This window comes from Gobio gobio (assembly GCF_949357685.1).
Source record: "Gobio gobio genome assembly, chromosome: 4".
NCBI lineage: Eukaryota > Metazoa > Chordata > Actinopteri > Cypriniformes > Gobionidae > Gobio > Gobio gobio.
In genome coordinates, this window is record NC_137100.1 from 15,959,541 (window position 1) to 15,974,988 (window position 15,448).

Here is a 15,448-nt window from a genome sequence, read left to right on the forward strand (position 1 = left end):
CTTCTGCTGCACACAAAATACATTTTGAACAGTAACCAATTATTGCCTATTGAAATCAATGAGGTCCATCAACTGTCTGGTTACCAACATTCTTCACATTTTCTTTTGTGTTCAGCAGAAGAAAGAAATTCAAACATTTTCATATAATGTTTATCTTATTTGGAGACTATTGTGTTAATAATACATTATTTTTTAACCAAAACAAACATGTTAGGGCAGACATTAATTGAGCAGGAGTAGGCCTTTACAAAAAGTGTGATGCATATACACTATTTGCATTCAGCATGATAATATTGAGCATTTGACATAATATCGAATTAATAACTGAATGTTAGTACATTTGAAATAAGTACATATTTAAAGAAAATTGCATGGGCCTTTTTTATATGTCTGTTTGTACTCATGTGCAAAGTCCCTTTAATTTTACTTTACTGCCATACTGGCACATCTAAAATGTCATTAGATTAGATCAATAATGCAACTTATATGCTCCTAGAGATAACCAGCCTATGTGGTTCTGCTATTCTCGAATAGAATAGTTTACTGTCAGTGAATGTTCATAAAATCTACATTTTGCAAGTCATTTTTTGGATGTGTGTTTTTTTGTTTGTTTTTTTTTACATTTATTACATTTAGCAGCAAGGAGGAGCTCCTAACACTGACATTTTAAAATCCCCAAACAAAATCCATAAATCGCCATTTTCCCACTAAGAATGCCTCTGTGTCCCTCATGTTTAACAGTTTTAAGGATTAAAATGGCAAATTATCAAATAACCCTAATGCATGAAATGATCAATGAGCATTGGAAATGAGTCAATCTCAGTGCTAGAGTGGTTTTCATAAAAAGCCCATTTGCAGTATGTATTTGTGCTTAAGTTGTCAACATGTATTTATGGTTTTGTTTAGTGTATTCTTTGTGCAAACACAATATCATACAAACTAATACAGTGAATCACAAGTCAGATATAAATTGAATTAATACAAAAGTTTGGTTCCTTGCTTGAAGAAAAAGTTCATGTCAGTATCAAGAGGGTTTTTTAAGTCATCGTTGATATTTAAACCCCTGAAGAAAATATACGTAAACAATTGACTCTCTGTCCACTGACCGTATGAAATGATTTTTTTAGAAGGTAGACTTTGTCTTATAATTCAAGTCATATTTCATTTCAAATAAAGGGTTTGTCCCAACAATTTTAAGTTTCCTTTTTAAAGGCAAACGCTCTGAGACTTGGTGGAACTCATAACTCCACCACATGGAGAGCAGAGAAAGATTTTGGTGTGAGATGATTTCAAGTGTCACTATGGCAAATCCTTGAAAGGCAAAGAGGTCCGAGTCGTCAGGTTATGATAGAAATGTGAACAGACACACCAGGTGTTGTAAATATAAACATTCTGTTTCGGCTTTTCTTAAACTGTCGTTGTCTATAGCACAGCTATAAGGTCTGCAGACCCATATATGACATTCCACTTTCAAAATACACAAATACTGCTTAAATAGATAAATACATTAAATAAATAAGTAAACGCATGAACAAATAAATAGACAATTATGTCAATAAATTAACTAAATAGAAATATTGTTGCTATAAAATCACATGAACAGAACATTTCCACATATTTGTATCCTGAATTAGTCTGTTGTTTGCTACCAAACTGTCCCTTCGTTCATCTCTGAGGACAGTTGATTGCTGTATCCATTGCCGCTGAGAGAGTTCAGGGATGTGAAGGGTGGAGTGGAGTCACACATGTCAGAGATACTGTGGATGGAGGTGGGTGCGCTGGGCTCTGGGCTGGGGGAGTCCCCTGGGTGATGCGATATCATCTCACTGAAGCATTGTGTCTCATTGGAGGGGTGGTGTGCTCCGTGATGGTGGTCCATGCTCCCTAGAGGGGTTCCAGCTGGGCCAGAGGAGGCCATGAATCCTAGATCACCTGGAGTCTGGGCTTGGGAGGATGGTGGACCCTGAGGGAAGTAGTCGTAGTTTGAGCCCGGGCCATAGTACTCGCCTTGATAGTCTGTAAGAAAGAGGAGATCATCAAATGATCATTAAATGTGATCATCAAAGGCAAAACCATGGAAACATTAATGGTAGTGTATTCATTGATGTATTAATAATAAATGATCAGCCTTCAACCCTAACTTTTTTAATATATTTGTGCAAAATGCAAGTGTAGGCTATTTTTTGCATGTTTTATTTTTGTAAGCACACTCTAAAAAAAAAAGGTTCTATATGGCACCAAAAATGGTTCTTCGTCGTAATCATAGAGGAACCACCTTTGGTGCTATATAGCACCATATCTTAACATGTTCTGTGTATGGTAGCGGTGCTATATAGCACCTTAGTCAAAGAACCGGTGAAGAACCTCTGAAGAACTGCTGAAGATCCACTGAAGCACCAAAATTGGTGCTATATAGCTTAAAAAAGGTTCCCCTATGATTAAGAGCCAAGAACCATTTTTGGTGCCATATAGAACTTTTTTTTTTTTTTTTTTGGAGTGCATGGAAACATTAACGATTGTGTAATAAATTGTCTTAAAGGGATAGTTCACCCAAGAATGAATATTCTGTCATCATTTACTCACCCTCAAGTTGTTCCAAACCTGTATGAGTTTCTTTGTTCTGCTGAACGCAAAAGAAGATATTTTGAAGAATGTTTGTAAACAAGCAGCAACCATTGACTACCATAGTATTTTTTCCCTAATGGTTGCTGCTTTGTTACAAACATTCTTCAAAATATCTTCTTTCGTGTTCAGCTATCCCTTTTTATAGTTTCATAACTTTTATAAGTTTTATACACACACACACACACACACATATATTATTGTAAAATATTTGTTTTAAATTAACTGTAATTGTATAATTGTTATTTTAATAATATAGCATATATTAATAAATTCACAGCCTTAAATCCTTAGACTTTGATATTTGTGCAAAGTCTATGCTATTTTTTGCGTTACACATTATTTTAAGGTGACATAGTTCTACTTACTCAAATAAGTACTGAGTAATATTAATTAACTACATGTACTTAGCCTAGATAGTGTTACATTTAGGGTTAGGGTTTGGTTTAAGGTTAGTTAGCTACTTGTAATTATGCATAATCTACTAATATTACTATAGTAAGTAGGCTACATGTAGTAACGCACAACTAAATAAAACAGTAATAAAATGAAACAGTAATAAATGTGTAATAAATTATATATATATATATATATATATATATATATATATATATATATATATATATATATATATATATATATATATATATATATATATATATATATATATATATACTGCTCATGTAGCCTATATGTGTACATTTATGTATAGGCTATATGACTGTAACTTGCTGCAGCATTCCAAGGAATGTAGCCTATACCATTTTTTTTTCTAGTTAATATTCATGAATATAAACTAACCGCCATAAAAAGAGAAATGTCCGTTGGCCATGAGCTCTCCTGGTTCCATTCGATCGCCCAGCGTTCTCATTCTCCTCGGACTGCGGAAGAACAAGTGTCTCCTGGCGCCCAGCGCGCTCAGCTGCTTCATGCGCCTCTCTTTAGAGCGCCGGTTCTGAAACCACACCTGCACGACAGAAAATACACAAAAGAAACGGGACATTAGTTTCCATATTAATAAACCCCAGAAACATTACTGAGAGTAACGTTGTTGTTTGACCAAACGACTAAGGGGGAAAAAAACGAATTTAACTGCAATATTAAGATTCAGATGAAGCACGTAAATATCGATATAATCCATGAAGAAGTCAAATTAAAATGAAAAAATTGGAGAATTTTGTTTTTATAACTACAAAATCTATTGTCATTATTTCTGCCGCAAAATGCTCTCCACGTTTAATAGTCCATAAATTCGTTACGACGGTCGTCACTGCCGACAAGACAATCCAGCACTATTAGCCTATCTACTGAATGTCATTTTTCTTTTCTTTTTTTTTAGATATTACGTCAGACAATTGCAGGGGACATATTTGCATACCATCACGCCTATATCCAATCTAGGGGCCTTATTATACAAAATGTATTGTCACTGCAGTCATTTAGGCTATACAGGGCAATATCCGCCCACTTTCAGACATTTATAGGCTACCTTTGCTACTTGTTTTACCAAGTTGTGCATACGTCACTAGTAAACAGGACATTTTAAACGAATATTTCCGACTATAAAACCTAATTTGACGAGCTGCGGTCGAATGCGTAAAATAGCAAACGCACTCATCAGATAAACCCTCGCTGAGAAGAAAGCTTTGTAGCTGCATCCCCGTTTTAGGCACACTTGCCTGAATGACTCGCATGTTGAGGCCTGTTTCCTGCGCCAGCTGCTCTCGTATGTGTCTGGTAGGTTTGGGGGTGGCGGCGAAAGCTGCTTTCAGTGTCTCCAGCTGCTTGGCTTTGATGGTGGTTCGCGGCCCGCGACGTTTGCCACCCAGATTCTGCTCGTCGTTTTCATTGTTGCAGGTCTCCTTGTCTGACGTGTGTCCAGTCTCGGAGTCTTTATCATCCTGTGGGTCTTGAGATTCTGGAGATAAGCTCGGGTCACTGCACGTAGTGACTAAAAAGCATAGAATGTTGTTTCTGTCATGAATAAACTAATGCGCAATTTGTATTTTCTTTCAAAATGCAACACGTGCCACAAATTCGAAGACAACATATAATTGCATAGCCTTTATAGCTACTTAATGGTCTTGGGTTTATCCTGAACTATGTCCAATGTGTAATTCGTCGTGCAGACAAATTTATATTAATCTCAGGCAGGCCCACAATGTCCAAAATTACTCACCTGACAGAAGGTTTGTGTCTTTTCCGACGCTGTTGTTCATGTAATCCTCCTTGCAGACAAATTTATATTCATCTAGAATGTAAAGTTCTTCGCCAGTGGAAAGCTGTTTATTGCACATGATGCAGGTGAAACAGTTGAGGTGAAAGACTTTGCTTCGCGCTTTCCGAACTAGATCACTTGGCGAGATTCCCTGCGCGCAGCCTCCACATTTAGTGCCATAACGTCTGCGAGAAGAGCATAAATATACAATAAAGCCATGGCAGTCAAAAAAACATCACAAAACCAAACTAATAAAATAGACTCGAAAATGTAAAGATTGTTGGCACTGCAACTGTTTCATGAAAGTATAGGTTCTACCAATTCTTAAAAATTGCTAGTTTAATTCCTAATTTTATAGGTTTATAGGTCTATTCTTTCATTATATATATATATATATATATATATATATATATATATATATATATATATATATATATATATATATATATATATATATATATATATATATATACGTGCACTTTAATTTAGGGTGTCAATTTACATTACAACTTACCAAACGGGAATTACAGGATTTTTTTGTGACTTATGCTTTTGTTAATTATTTTACTTTTATGTCATTAATAATATAATATTAATGTACCAACATTGAGCTATTTCAATCTATATATTACAGTAAAATGTGCAGATTATAACAGAGGTATACAGCCAAAAACCTTATGATGGCTATAAAATTGGTCTTTCCAGCAACGAATAAAGACAGAGCACAATAACATAAGAGCAAAGCGCGCGACACTTAAATATTGCATGAAACATTAACAACATACAAGGTAAAACATTCCAATGATAAAAAAAGTGCTGGTTTGTGCAGGGAATTTTTGGGAATTACCTTTTAACCAAATTATAAGGCGACGCTTTATTTATAAAACACCATTTTAACAATATGTTGTCATGTTAAATATCATATATATTCTCTTTTACATGTAAAAAAATATATATATATTTTATTACACAATGATCTTTATAATATAATTGTTTACCCTATATGGTAAAGAATTAACATGTTTTTTACCTTTGTGTTTTTTAAAAAAATTCTTAAATTGCTAACATTTTATAGAGATCATAGTAGGCTAAATACATTTGATGCACCCACAAAGATGCATGAACTAGTGTATGCAGAATTACTCTATTTCATTTTCAGAGTTGCTCATATGTTCAGCCTTGATTTGACAGAATGTATTAACAGAATAAACTTCGCAAGCGACAATATACAATCTTTTGTCTCTGCGCGTGCATGTAAATGCAGTTCACCGAAATGGTTATCAAATGCGCTCTGGCTGGATTTCTGTGGCTTTCCTCTCGAGCTCATTCATTATTCAAATCCACTTATCGCATCTTTGCTCTAGCTTTTGCAAACAAACGCGTGCGCTACGGAAGATTGAGCCAAGGCAGGGCACACATCCGTCAGGTGCTGGTGGAAATCTCATCCCCTGCTTGCCTGACACTCATTCCTTGTAAACAAAGAGAACTGTTTTAGTCTGTCACGTAACAAGTTGTCTAGGATTCGGGGGTTGTAAATGTAATGGGCACCAGTTGTTTCGAAATCTCTCTTTTTATTATTTCGTGGTGCATTTATTTTTTTTTTTTAGCTATGCTGTATATTCACGAATTTATTTTGAATAGGCCTATATATTTTTTAATAAAAAAAATGTATGGGAAAAAAAAATCTAGTTCAAAACTGTTTTAATAAGAAAGGTCAGTAGCGGGCATGAAGGATTTCTTCGATTCAAACGCTCACCTGAAAAAGTCGTTTTTGCAGTAGAGTCGTCCTTCTCTTGAAAAGCATCTATCAGTTAAATTGCATTTACAGTCACAACATTGCACACATTTTGCATGCCAGGCTCTATCCAAAACGCTGAGCAGAAACCTGTCCAGAATAGGCCTCTCGCATCCAGCACAGTGGACCATATTTTGTGACTCCAGTCACTACGTTGCTATCCTTGGAGAAGTAAAAAAAAAAAAATCTGTTTCCAAAAGTTAGAGAACACTACGTGGTCCTTGATCCAAGTAAACAAAAAGTCGTCAAAAAGGCAGACATTGAATGTATGGCATCCCAAATTTTGCCTAAAGATGACAGCACATAAACGGACAAGTGTCAGCTCCCCTTCAGACGATTTAACATACGTCGATGGTTTACCATTAAGATGAATAAAACAAACTTTAGTTGAAGTGTTAGTTCAATCTCACGTGGAATGGTTACTTATTCTACATGTAAACCAGCAGTGCGCGCGGACTCTCCAGCGTTCCCAGCGCTTGAACAGGAACAATAAACGCTTAAAGGTGTTTAATTCGTTTTTTTAAAAGTTAAAATCAATTATTTCAAAGCATAACGCACATATTCCTGGTCGTTTGGTTTAATTTCCACGTGCATCTCGCTCTGCTTCAGTCGCTGGCACGCGTTTGGATGCTGCCGAGAGACCTTATTCCCTGCGATGTGACGTCAGGCTGGAACGGAACCAATCAGATTAGAGTAATTTAGGTGGCTAACACTTTCCCCTGCAATTTCTGCTGCCTATACAGTCCAGTTGGAAACAACACATTGTTGACTGTTACCAAACAAACTTGAATGTTGACTAATTACATTTTAAATGTGGAAGTCCTACTGTGTAAAAGTATTTGAGGTTAATGCAATGTTATTTAGAGCTTTCTATTTTTCTCAATTGATGATAAATTCAGTCGTTGTTGTTAGAAATTAATAATGGTTAGTTCGTTTCTATAAAAGCCCACGGAATGCAAGACATGGATATGAGTAAGCACCTTCTTGACGATTCTTGTAAAGAACGACAGATTAGCCTATGGTAAATCTCGGCATAGACGGAATATTGAAGCTTGTTAGCAATCTGAGGCAACTTGAATGCAAGATGATTTGATATTTAATAGCCTCCAACATGTAGCCTAAATAAGAAGAAAAAATGGGTTATTAGCTAATTGCTGAAATAAACATGGCAAAATTATTCTATTGGCTATGCAAGATATAGGCCTATTTTGTTTATTAGCTATTTATAGGCTATTATTAGGCTACATGTTATATAGGCTAGGCTACACCATAATTTCTACATCCAGTAGCCCAATAATTAACGAAATTCAGGCCTATTTGAATATTTTAGTTAGTTTTAGTGGATTCATGCAGAAATGATTCACAATTCGAAAAAACACGACCTCGACAGCCATGTGGGAAAAGAAGGACACGGCAGTTTCCAGCTCAGATTAATGTTCATCTGCGATTGTTCTTCAGTACGGGTGAGAGGGCAAGGATCACTAATGATTATAATATAAAGTCTCCGGCTGCTGGGAGATATTATCAGCGCGCAGGGAGCCATTGGAGGAGCTGCAGCGAGAGATAGGCCACAACAGACAGCGAACAAGCGTCCTGCCTGTATGCTATAGATATCATTAGCCGTGGGATTTGATCCTCAATGCAACGAGAGAAAGTGTTCTTACGACTTTATTGTTTAATCAACACAAGTCATGTGTGCGTGCTTTACGAGATATCTAATCTAGCAGCAAAACTTCGAAAAATTAATCATTCAATGCATGAGACGTAAACCCCTAAAACTGTCAAAACACTAGGCTACTATCATAAAAAAATACAGGTTCTAATAGGGGTTTTGCTTTTCTATTGTTCTTAAAAAAAACACAGCAATGTCCTGGTGATGTAAAGAACCCCGGGGGGCTTCACTTTCCCTCTGTTAATGGATGATATGCTATTTAGAAAATAACAATTTAGGTACAACACACACCCTAAGAAAATTTTGCTTTTCACTACTCCCATATAGTGTGTGATTGCAGAAGAAAGATGTTTTTGTATTGAGCATTGATGGATCAACAGATTTTGTGTGAAAATAAATCATAAAAGTGATTTATTTGGTTGAAAAAATCTTATAAATGTATGAGGTGGTGAGGGGGGCCACCCAAAAATATCAATAGGCTACTTTGGCTAACATAATATGTTTTTAATAATGTCTAAGTAAATATTTGTTTAAAACAATCACTTTAGCAAAGTTTGCGCTAATTTCTGTTTATTTTGATAAATACAATAATTCAATACATACACTGTCCTTAAAATATGTTAATATAAAAATATATTAAAAATAAATCGAAATAAAATTATTTTAAATAGTAAAGAATCTGAAAGCATAGAAAGTGATTTTCAGTAGTAACAATAAATTATATTTTATGATTTTATGATTACCTATCTTTTTTCTTCTTTTTTTTTTTTTTTTTTTGTAAAATATGATGTTTTCATTATAAAAATGGTGATTATCTCTAAGTCTGACACCCAACTTAATATATGATATTTACCATCTGAATCTAACCATGTCATGTCAACAAATACAAAAGTCAGCCGGCTATTTATTATCATAATTATTGTGCCTTTAGTCCCAACAACAGATGCGCTTTTTACCCCAAATACCATTTATTGACAAACTGTTGCTATATTTACCTTGAACAAAACTAAAAATTGTTTAGAACAGGGTTTTTTAAACTGGGGTCCGGGGACCCCCAGGGGTCCTCCGGAAGGTTCTAAGGGGTCCCCAGAAAATTTCAGAGAATAAAATGACAAAGCAAAAATGTATTAAGTCTATAGCGAACATTCTAACTGTTTCAGGTCTAAATGTTTCTCTCCTTTCTTGCCATATACACTTTCAAGAATTGTATATGTTTGCTTTGTATCTTTCTAATGAGTTTTTCTTCACTATAGTCCTATTTTTCTTGCTCACTGGGGTTGTGAAGCAGTATTCTTAAAGCAGTAGCTGCTTAAATACATTTATTGTGAAAGTTGCTTATTCCATACATAAAAATAGATATGGATTTTAGGAAGGGGGTCCCTCATAAAAGGTTCATCATATTTGGGGGTCCTTGGCTTCATGAAGTTTGAAAGCCCCTGATTTAGAAGACCTTTGTCTCAAAATATATTAAATAATTTTTGAGATTCTCGTTTTTCTGTAACATTAAAAAACACATGAAATATTAGATTGTGCATCTTGAAAAGCGGATGTTTTAGAAAGTGCTACCGCAAGTTTTTGTGCCATGTAGTGGTATAGAGAAAAATAGAATCAAAGGTGCCTTTTACCCCGGTGCGCCTTCAGCTCTCTGACTTAAACTGTAAAGAGTTGGAGCTAAAAAAAATCATGAAGAACAGTGTTTATAGTGTAAGACAATAATAATGATATTTTTTAAAAAGAAGAAGATTTACAGGCTTAAATATGGTTCTAAATGTAATAATTAATAGCATTGAAGCACCTGGATCCCTCATTTTTTGACCAATGGCTATAACGTTAGGAACATAGTCAACATAAGAACTCTATGGAAAAAAATGTATTCTTTGATAAACCATGCTTTTTTAAACATTGTTGTATTGGAAGTTCTGCAGAAGATCAACAATGCAGGAATTATAGCCTATAAATATGAAAGAGAACATGGCTTTATTCTCACAGGGACAGTGATATCTCACCAGTGTCCGACTTGCACTTTTATGCCTGGAATATTTGTTAAGCAGATGAAAAATATAGCCAATACTCCAATAAGAAAGGGTTGTGCAGTTAACTTGTGAGAGAGCGAGAGTGTGAATACAACTGATAGTAAAACGTACTGTCTTTTGTGCTTGAATGGGTGTAAAGACATGGTGTGTTACAGAGCCACCCTCAAAACAACCAAATAAATCAAAAACCACAAGACAGTGCTTAAACATCTTGTTTATTTTTGCCATTGCTTCAGCTTGGTTTGAATGATATGCATGAGTAAGATTTATTTACAATCTTGCTTAAACTGTAGTTTGAATCCTCTAGTAAAGTCTGCAGAGACTGTTGCGGTGAACCTGACCTTCTACATTCAGCCTCTGTTGCTGATAGATATGAGGCTGAGCTCTCACTGTTTGTTTTGGATTCCACTTCATCTCATTAGCACGTGCTAATTACTGCTAATTGAGTTCAACAAGATGAGATGCCAATCCAGAGGGACCACTCATTCACTTAATTTGCCGAAAACATAATTGATTATGATTTGCCAAATGAAACCACTTAGCACAGTTGTAGCCACATACAGGTGGCTGAGTGAATGTGTTTGGGGGGTTGTAAAATAAGTTTGCCGTACTGATCAAATTTAAACCTTCAATCATCTTTATTTATATAGCGCTTTTTACAATACAGATTGTTTCAAAGCAGCTGTACAGTGATAACAGGAAAATAAAGTTTGTTTCGGCTGTACAGGAGATCGAGAAGAAAATAGTGGCATAGTCCAGCTTAAGTAAGTTCAGTGATGGTTAATTTCCGTCAAAATTTTATTGATTTAGTAGAAAACAGTGATGTCATCGTCCAGCTCAGTTCAATTCTCATACAATGGTGCCAATGCAGGCAGATCAATAATATTGTTGAATATTTAGTTCCTAACTAAGCTGGCCAAAAGCCAAAGGTGACAAAGGCGACCAAAACCCCATCAGGTGACAGAATGGAGAAAAAACCTTGGGAAAAACCAGGCTCCGTTGGGGGAACAGTTCACCCCTGGCCGAAAAAAAGTTTATGATTATGATTCAGGCAACATTACAGGTCAGAAGCAAGCAGCAAGCAGCAATCCTCCGGTCTCTCTCTTGAATCCAACATGGAAGTCTTTCTCTGCAATTCCTCAACTGGCCGCTAGAGACAGGCTCCAAAAGGGAGTCAATCCCATAGACCCCCCCCCCCCCCCCCCATGTTAAAATGGCCAACTTTACAGCATCTGTTTAAATTATAATAAGCCTTAAAGTTATGCATAATTAAAGGTGTGGCCACTTGAGTGACAGATGGATTGCCGCTGCTTTCACTAGCCGTTTGGCGACCAGGCACCTCAGCTCCACCCACATCCCGCCTCTTTACCCATTTTCGGGTTATCTGTGAGTGGCGTGCGGTGACGTGCTGCCAAGATGGTGACCGCTGGCTCTGCCGACTTTTGGCTTCAAAAATGCTCTTCAGACGTCACGGACACTACGGTCTATGGTCTATGGCAGGATCAGAATTGGACACCCCTGGTCTATGGTCAGAAGTCAGATTGGATCGGAACATTCAGAATATTTATCCAGTTCCATCTTTCAGTCTACTGCTCATTTCCAAACAAGAACATTATGTGTTTATGATAAAAAGTAACAGGCTCTTTGTTGAAGAAATATGCTTGATGTTATGCTCCTTTTAGTAATGTAATAGCCAAACCTGTTATGCCTGCTACAGACTGTTATTTCGGCAATCCTATAATATCATTACAAATCACACTATACGACATGGATGGATCTAATAAACTTGGGTATGACATGTATGTAGACTGTAAGATGATGACACCTATTGAATCGTAGGCTACAATGCAAATTAAGGCTGATTTATACTTCTGCGTCAGGCCTATGATTCAAGTTAAGGCTGATGTATTCTAGCCTCTACGCCATGGTCTCTATAAGCCAAAGGCTAAGCATCGGTTTTCATTTTTACTTCTATGTCGTTGTTCGCGTAAACGTGCAATTACACATGTAATTACACATACTGCATGCTAGTAGGCAGTGCCCACGGGCATGTTGATGGTGTAACTCACAGTATCAAGGCAAAAGCAGAAGAAGAAGCAGCTTGTTGTGTACGCTGTCGGAGAAGCAGCAGCAGTGATGACAGCAAATAGACCGAAACTTTTGTTGCAGCTTGACTTTTGTTGAGTTGTTAAAAATTGAAGAACAGATCATTTATAATCCGCAGGCGGAAATGCGTATGAGGAAATGCAATGCTTTCGCAGATTTTTTTAACCTGAGGGAGGGGTTTCTTACAGACCAATCACAGCACTTGCAGTCCACGCAGAATTTGTGGAGAGGTGCACGTCAGGTTATGCTTGCTACACACAGCCTACGACATAGCTACCGCAAAGGTTCAACGCAGAAGTATAAACCAGCAAACACACTGGCTGCATCCGGAAACGTAAAAATGCTGCCTTCAGAGGACGCATTCCAAGGTAGGAAAGCATCAAGGCACATCCGAATCCAATGTTAGCTTCACTTCCTGTCGCCTAAGACACCTTCATCTGATCGATTTTTGAAGGCTGCATAGATGTATCCTTCGCTGCCTTTGATATCCCACAATCCTATGCATTTAATTCGGTGACAGCTAGAAAAAGAAAGATGGAGTCTGAAAGTTGCCGTTGCTTGTCAGTTTGTGTGTAAATAGGTTTCCTTGTGGTGTCGTTAAGCATCCTCTCTCTCACCTGATCATTCACACCCTTCATGACAGAATGATGGACCAACCACGAGTGAAACATAAGCACTATATATACAGACAAACAAGCTAAATAAGATAACAAGAGTGCGTGGTTAAATGGTAACACCTGAACAGAACTAAATCAGCGTGAAAAACTACAAAGAACTACAACGCAAAACACACAACAGGAAATAACATAAAAGTCCACAAACAGACAGGGAATATATAACAGTATAGCTCATTAAACTGATACGCTGCCTCAGAAGTCTGTCCGAAATCAGTTTCATGAGGTAGCGACCTTCCTTCACAAATGCTTCCTGCAAAGTCATTGCCTGTAAGGTAGCGAGGCAACAAGTCAGCTGCCTAAGTTTTCAGATGCAGCCACGGTGAAATGGTCATGCTAAATTACTGACACCCTCAGAAAATTATTATTGCAGGATATCTTTGGTCACAAAATGTCCAAATACTTGGTCATGTAGTGTAGTGGGTTTTTATCAGTGAGACTGTAGTTCTTAATGCAGGGTAAAGGGCTTTGCTCAGAGAATGGAGAGAAATCGTCATGGCAACCATTTGTAAAAAGGGAGCTTGAGGTCAGGCCGGTTTGGGTGTAGTGGAGAGCAGGTTTACTTTGTGGTTTTTATGCAGATTGCCCCCAGTGTGAATGTCAAAGAACTGAGGTTAAATTGGAGCTTGGTAATCTTGATGCAAGGTCTTTCATGCTTATCTCCTTATGTATGAAGTGTTAAATTAAACCCCCTTAGTCCTGGATGCTCATTGGTCAGTGTGCTAAAATATAGAAACAATAGGTTACTGTTCATAACCCTGACTCTAAATAGGATCTCAAACACGAGAAATCACTCTAATGGAAATGTTTTCCGTTTTTCTTTTTCAGAATTTAATCTCATTTGTACATTTTCATTTAATCTGCTCAAACCCTAGGGTTTGCTTATAGGACCAGGGTTAGGGGTGGACCTTCATGCTTACTTTTTTTTTTCTAAAAGTCAGTAGTTTTTACACAAATTATGAACAAATTCATAAAAACTTTCTACAGTTAAAGTAAAACTACGGAAACCATTTTTTTCATGAGATTGGGTTGACTGACCATAGTTTATACGTCAACAACTAGATATTCTAAGAATAAACTTAATTTGCTTTCTAATGGGTGTCCATAATATAAAAAAATATATAAAAAAAACCCATTAAGGCACTCGAGGCACATTCACAACTTGCCTAACAATGCCTATATTCTGTCTATATATTCACTATATAGCATGGTCTTTTGTAATTTATTTCAATAAAAAAAAAAAAAAAGAATTCTGAAGAATTTCCAGATATGTACTATAATGTTATCTGCAGATTTAGCAAAAACCACAACCCCATCATTTTAAACCAGTGGTATTTGAGTATTTTTGATATATTTCAGTTTCTGTTTTAGTAATTTGTTGTATGTTTTTGACACTTTTAGTTTATTCGTTTTATTTTATTTAGTTTAAGTTATTTTACTACTTTAAATTAAACTAAACGAAAATGAGAAATGGTGCTATCTGAAAAGTTTTTTGTATTTTATTTGTTTTTTGTTTTAAGGCGATAATGTTTTTTTATGGTTTTAATTTTAGCTCTACACTGTAAAATCCAACAGTAATTCACTTTTTAGTTAACTTTACTTAATGTCTAAACATAAAAGTAAAAATCTAGTAATCTGTGCTATTCACATACTATTCCTTGTTTACTCAGAAAACCCAAGTTAAGATTAATTGATTGGTTTGAGTGCCATTTTGTCAAGCACAAAAAAAAACAACCTCACCATTATGGTGATTAGTGTTCACTTTTTGGTTGGGCACTTGGAACATTTATATTATTATAACTCTCTTCAAATTGATGCAGCGATGCAACAAGAAATCACAGTTACTTGGTTTGATTAAGTCAGAAATTAAGGTCACCTTTTAAAATGTAATACCCTTTATGTCTAATAATGATCGTTTACAATTTTATTGCTAACACTTACGTCATAAACACTTCTGAAACATTTAATCGGGTTGATATAATCCCTCTATATTTGTAACAATATCTTGCAGTTGGCCATGCTTGAGTCACACACAGACTTCAACATTCAGCATCAAAACACAACAATGGTATAACAACAATGGTAGCTATACGAAGTCAAGAGTAAATCTAAAGAAAAAGATCAAGTAATTGCTACAGTTCTTTTTTAGTTACTAGAACTCTTGTGTAAGTGAACTATACTAACTAAGCATTTGTTAGCACAACATATTCCTATTTCACTTGGGTTTTTTAAGGCAATCTGTTTTCATGCTTTTTTTAAGTAAGTCTAACTAATTCGATTTCACAGTTACAATAAACATAAAACAGTTTAAGTGAGCTGTGATTTAGA

At 36.0% G+C, this 15,448-nt stretch overlaps 1 protein-coding gene across 1 annotated transcript; it reads right to left on the bottom strand.

The window, feature by feature from the left end:
- Positions 1 to 1,645: 1,645 nt before the first annotated feature.
- Positions 1,646 to 6,766, bottom strand: lhx1b (LIM homeobox 1b; the record flags this gene model as incomplete). The annotated part of the gene is made up of 5 exons (XM_079814283.1): positions 1,646 to 2,016; positions 3,424 to 3,589; positions 4,302 to 4,573; positions 4,802 to 5,025; positions 6,597 to 6,766. The coding sequence occupies 5 exons, from the start codon at positions 6,764 to 6,766 to the stop codon at positions 1,646 to 1,648; spliced, it is 1,203 nt and encodes a 400-aa protein (XP_079670409.1).
- Positions 6,767 to 15,448: the final 8,682 nt, after the last annotated feature.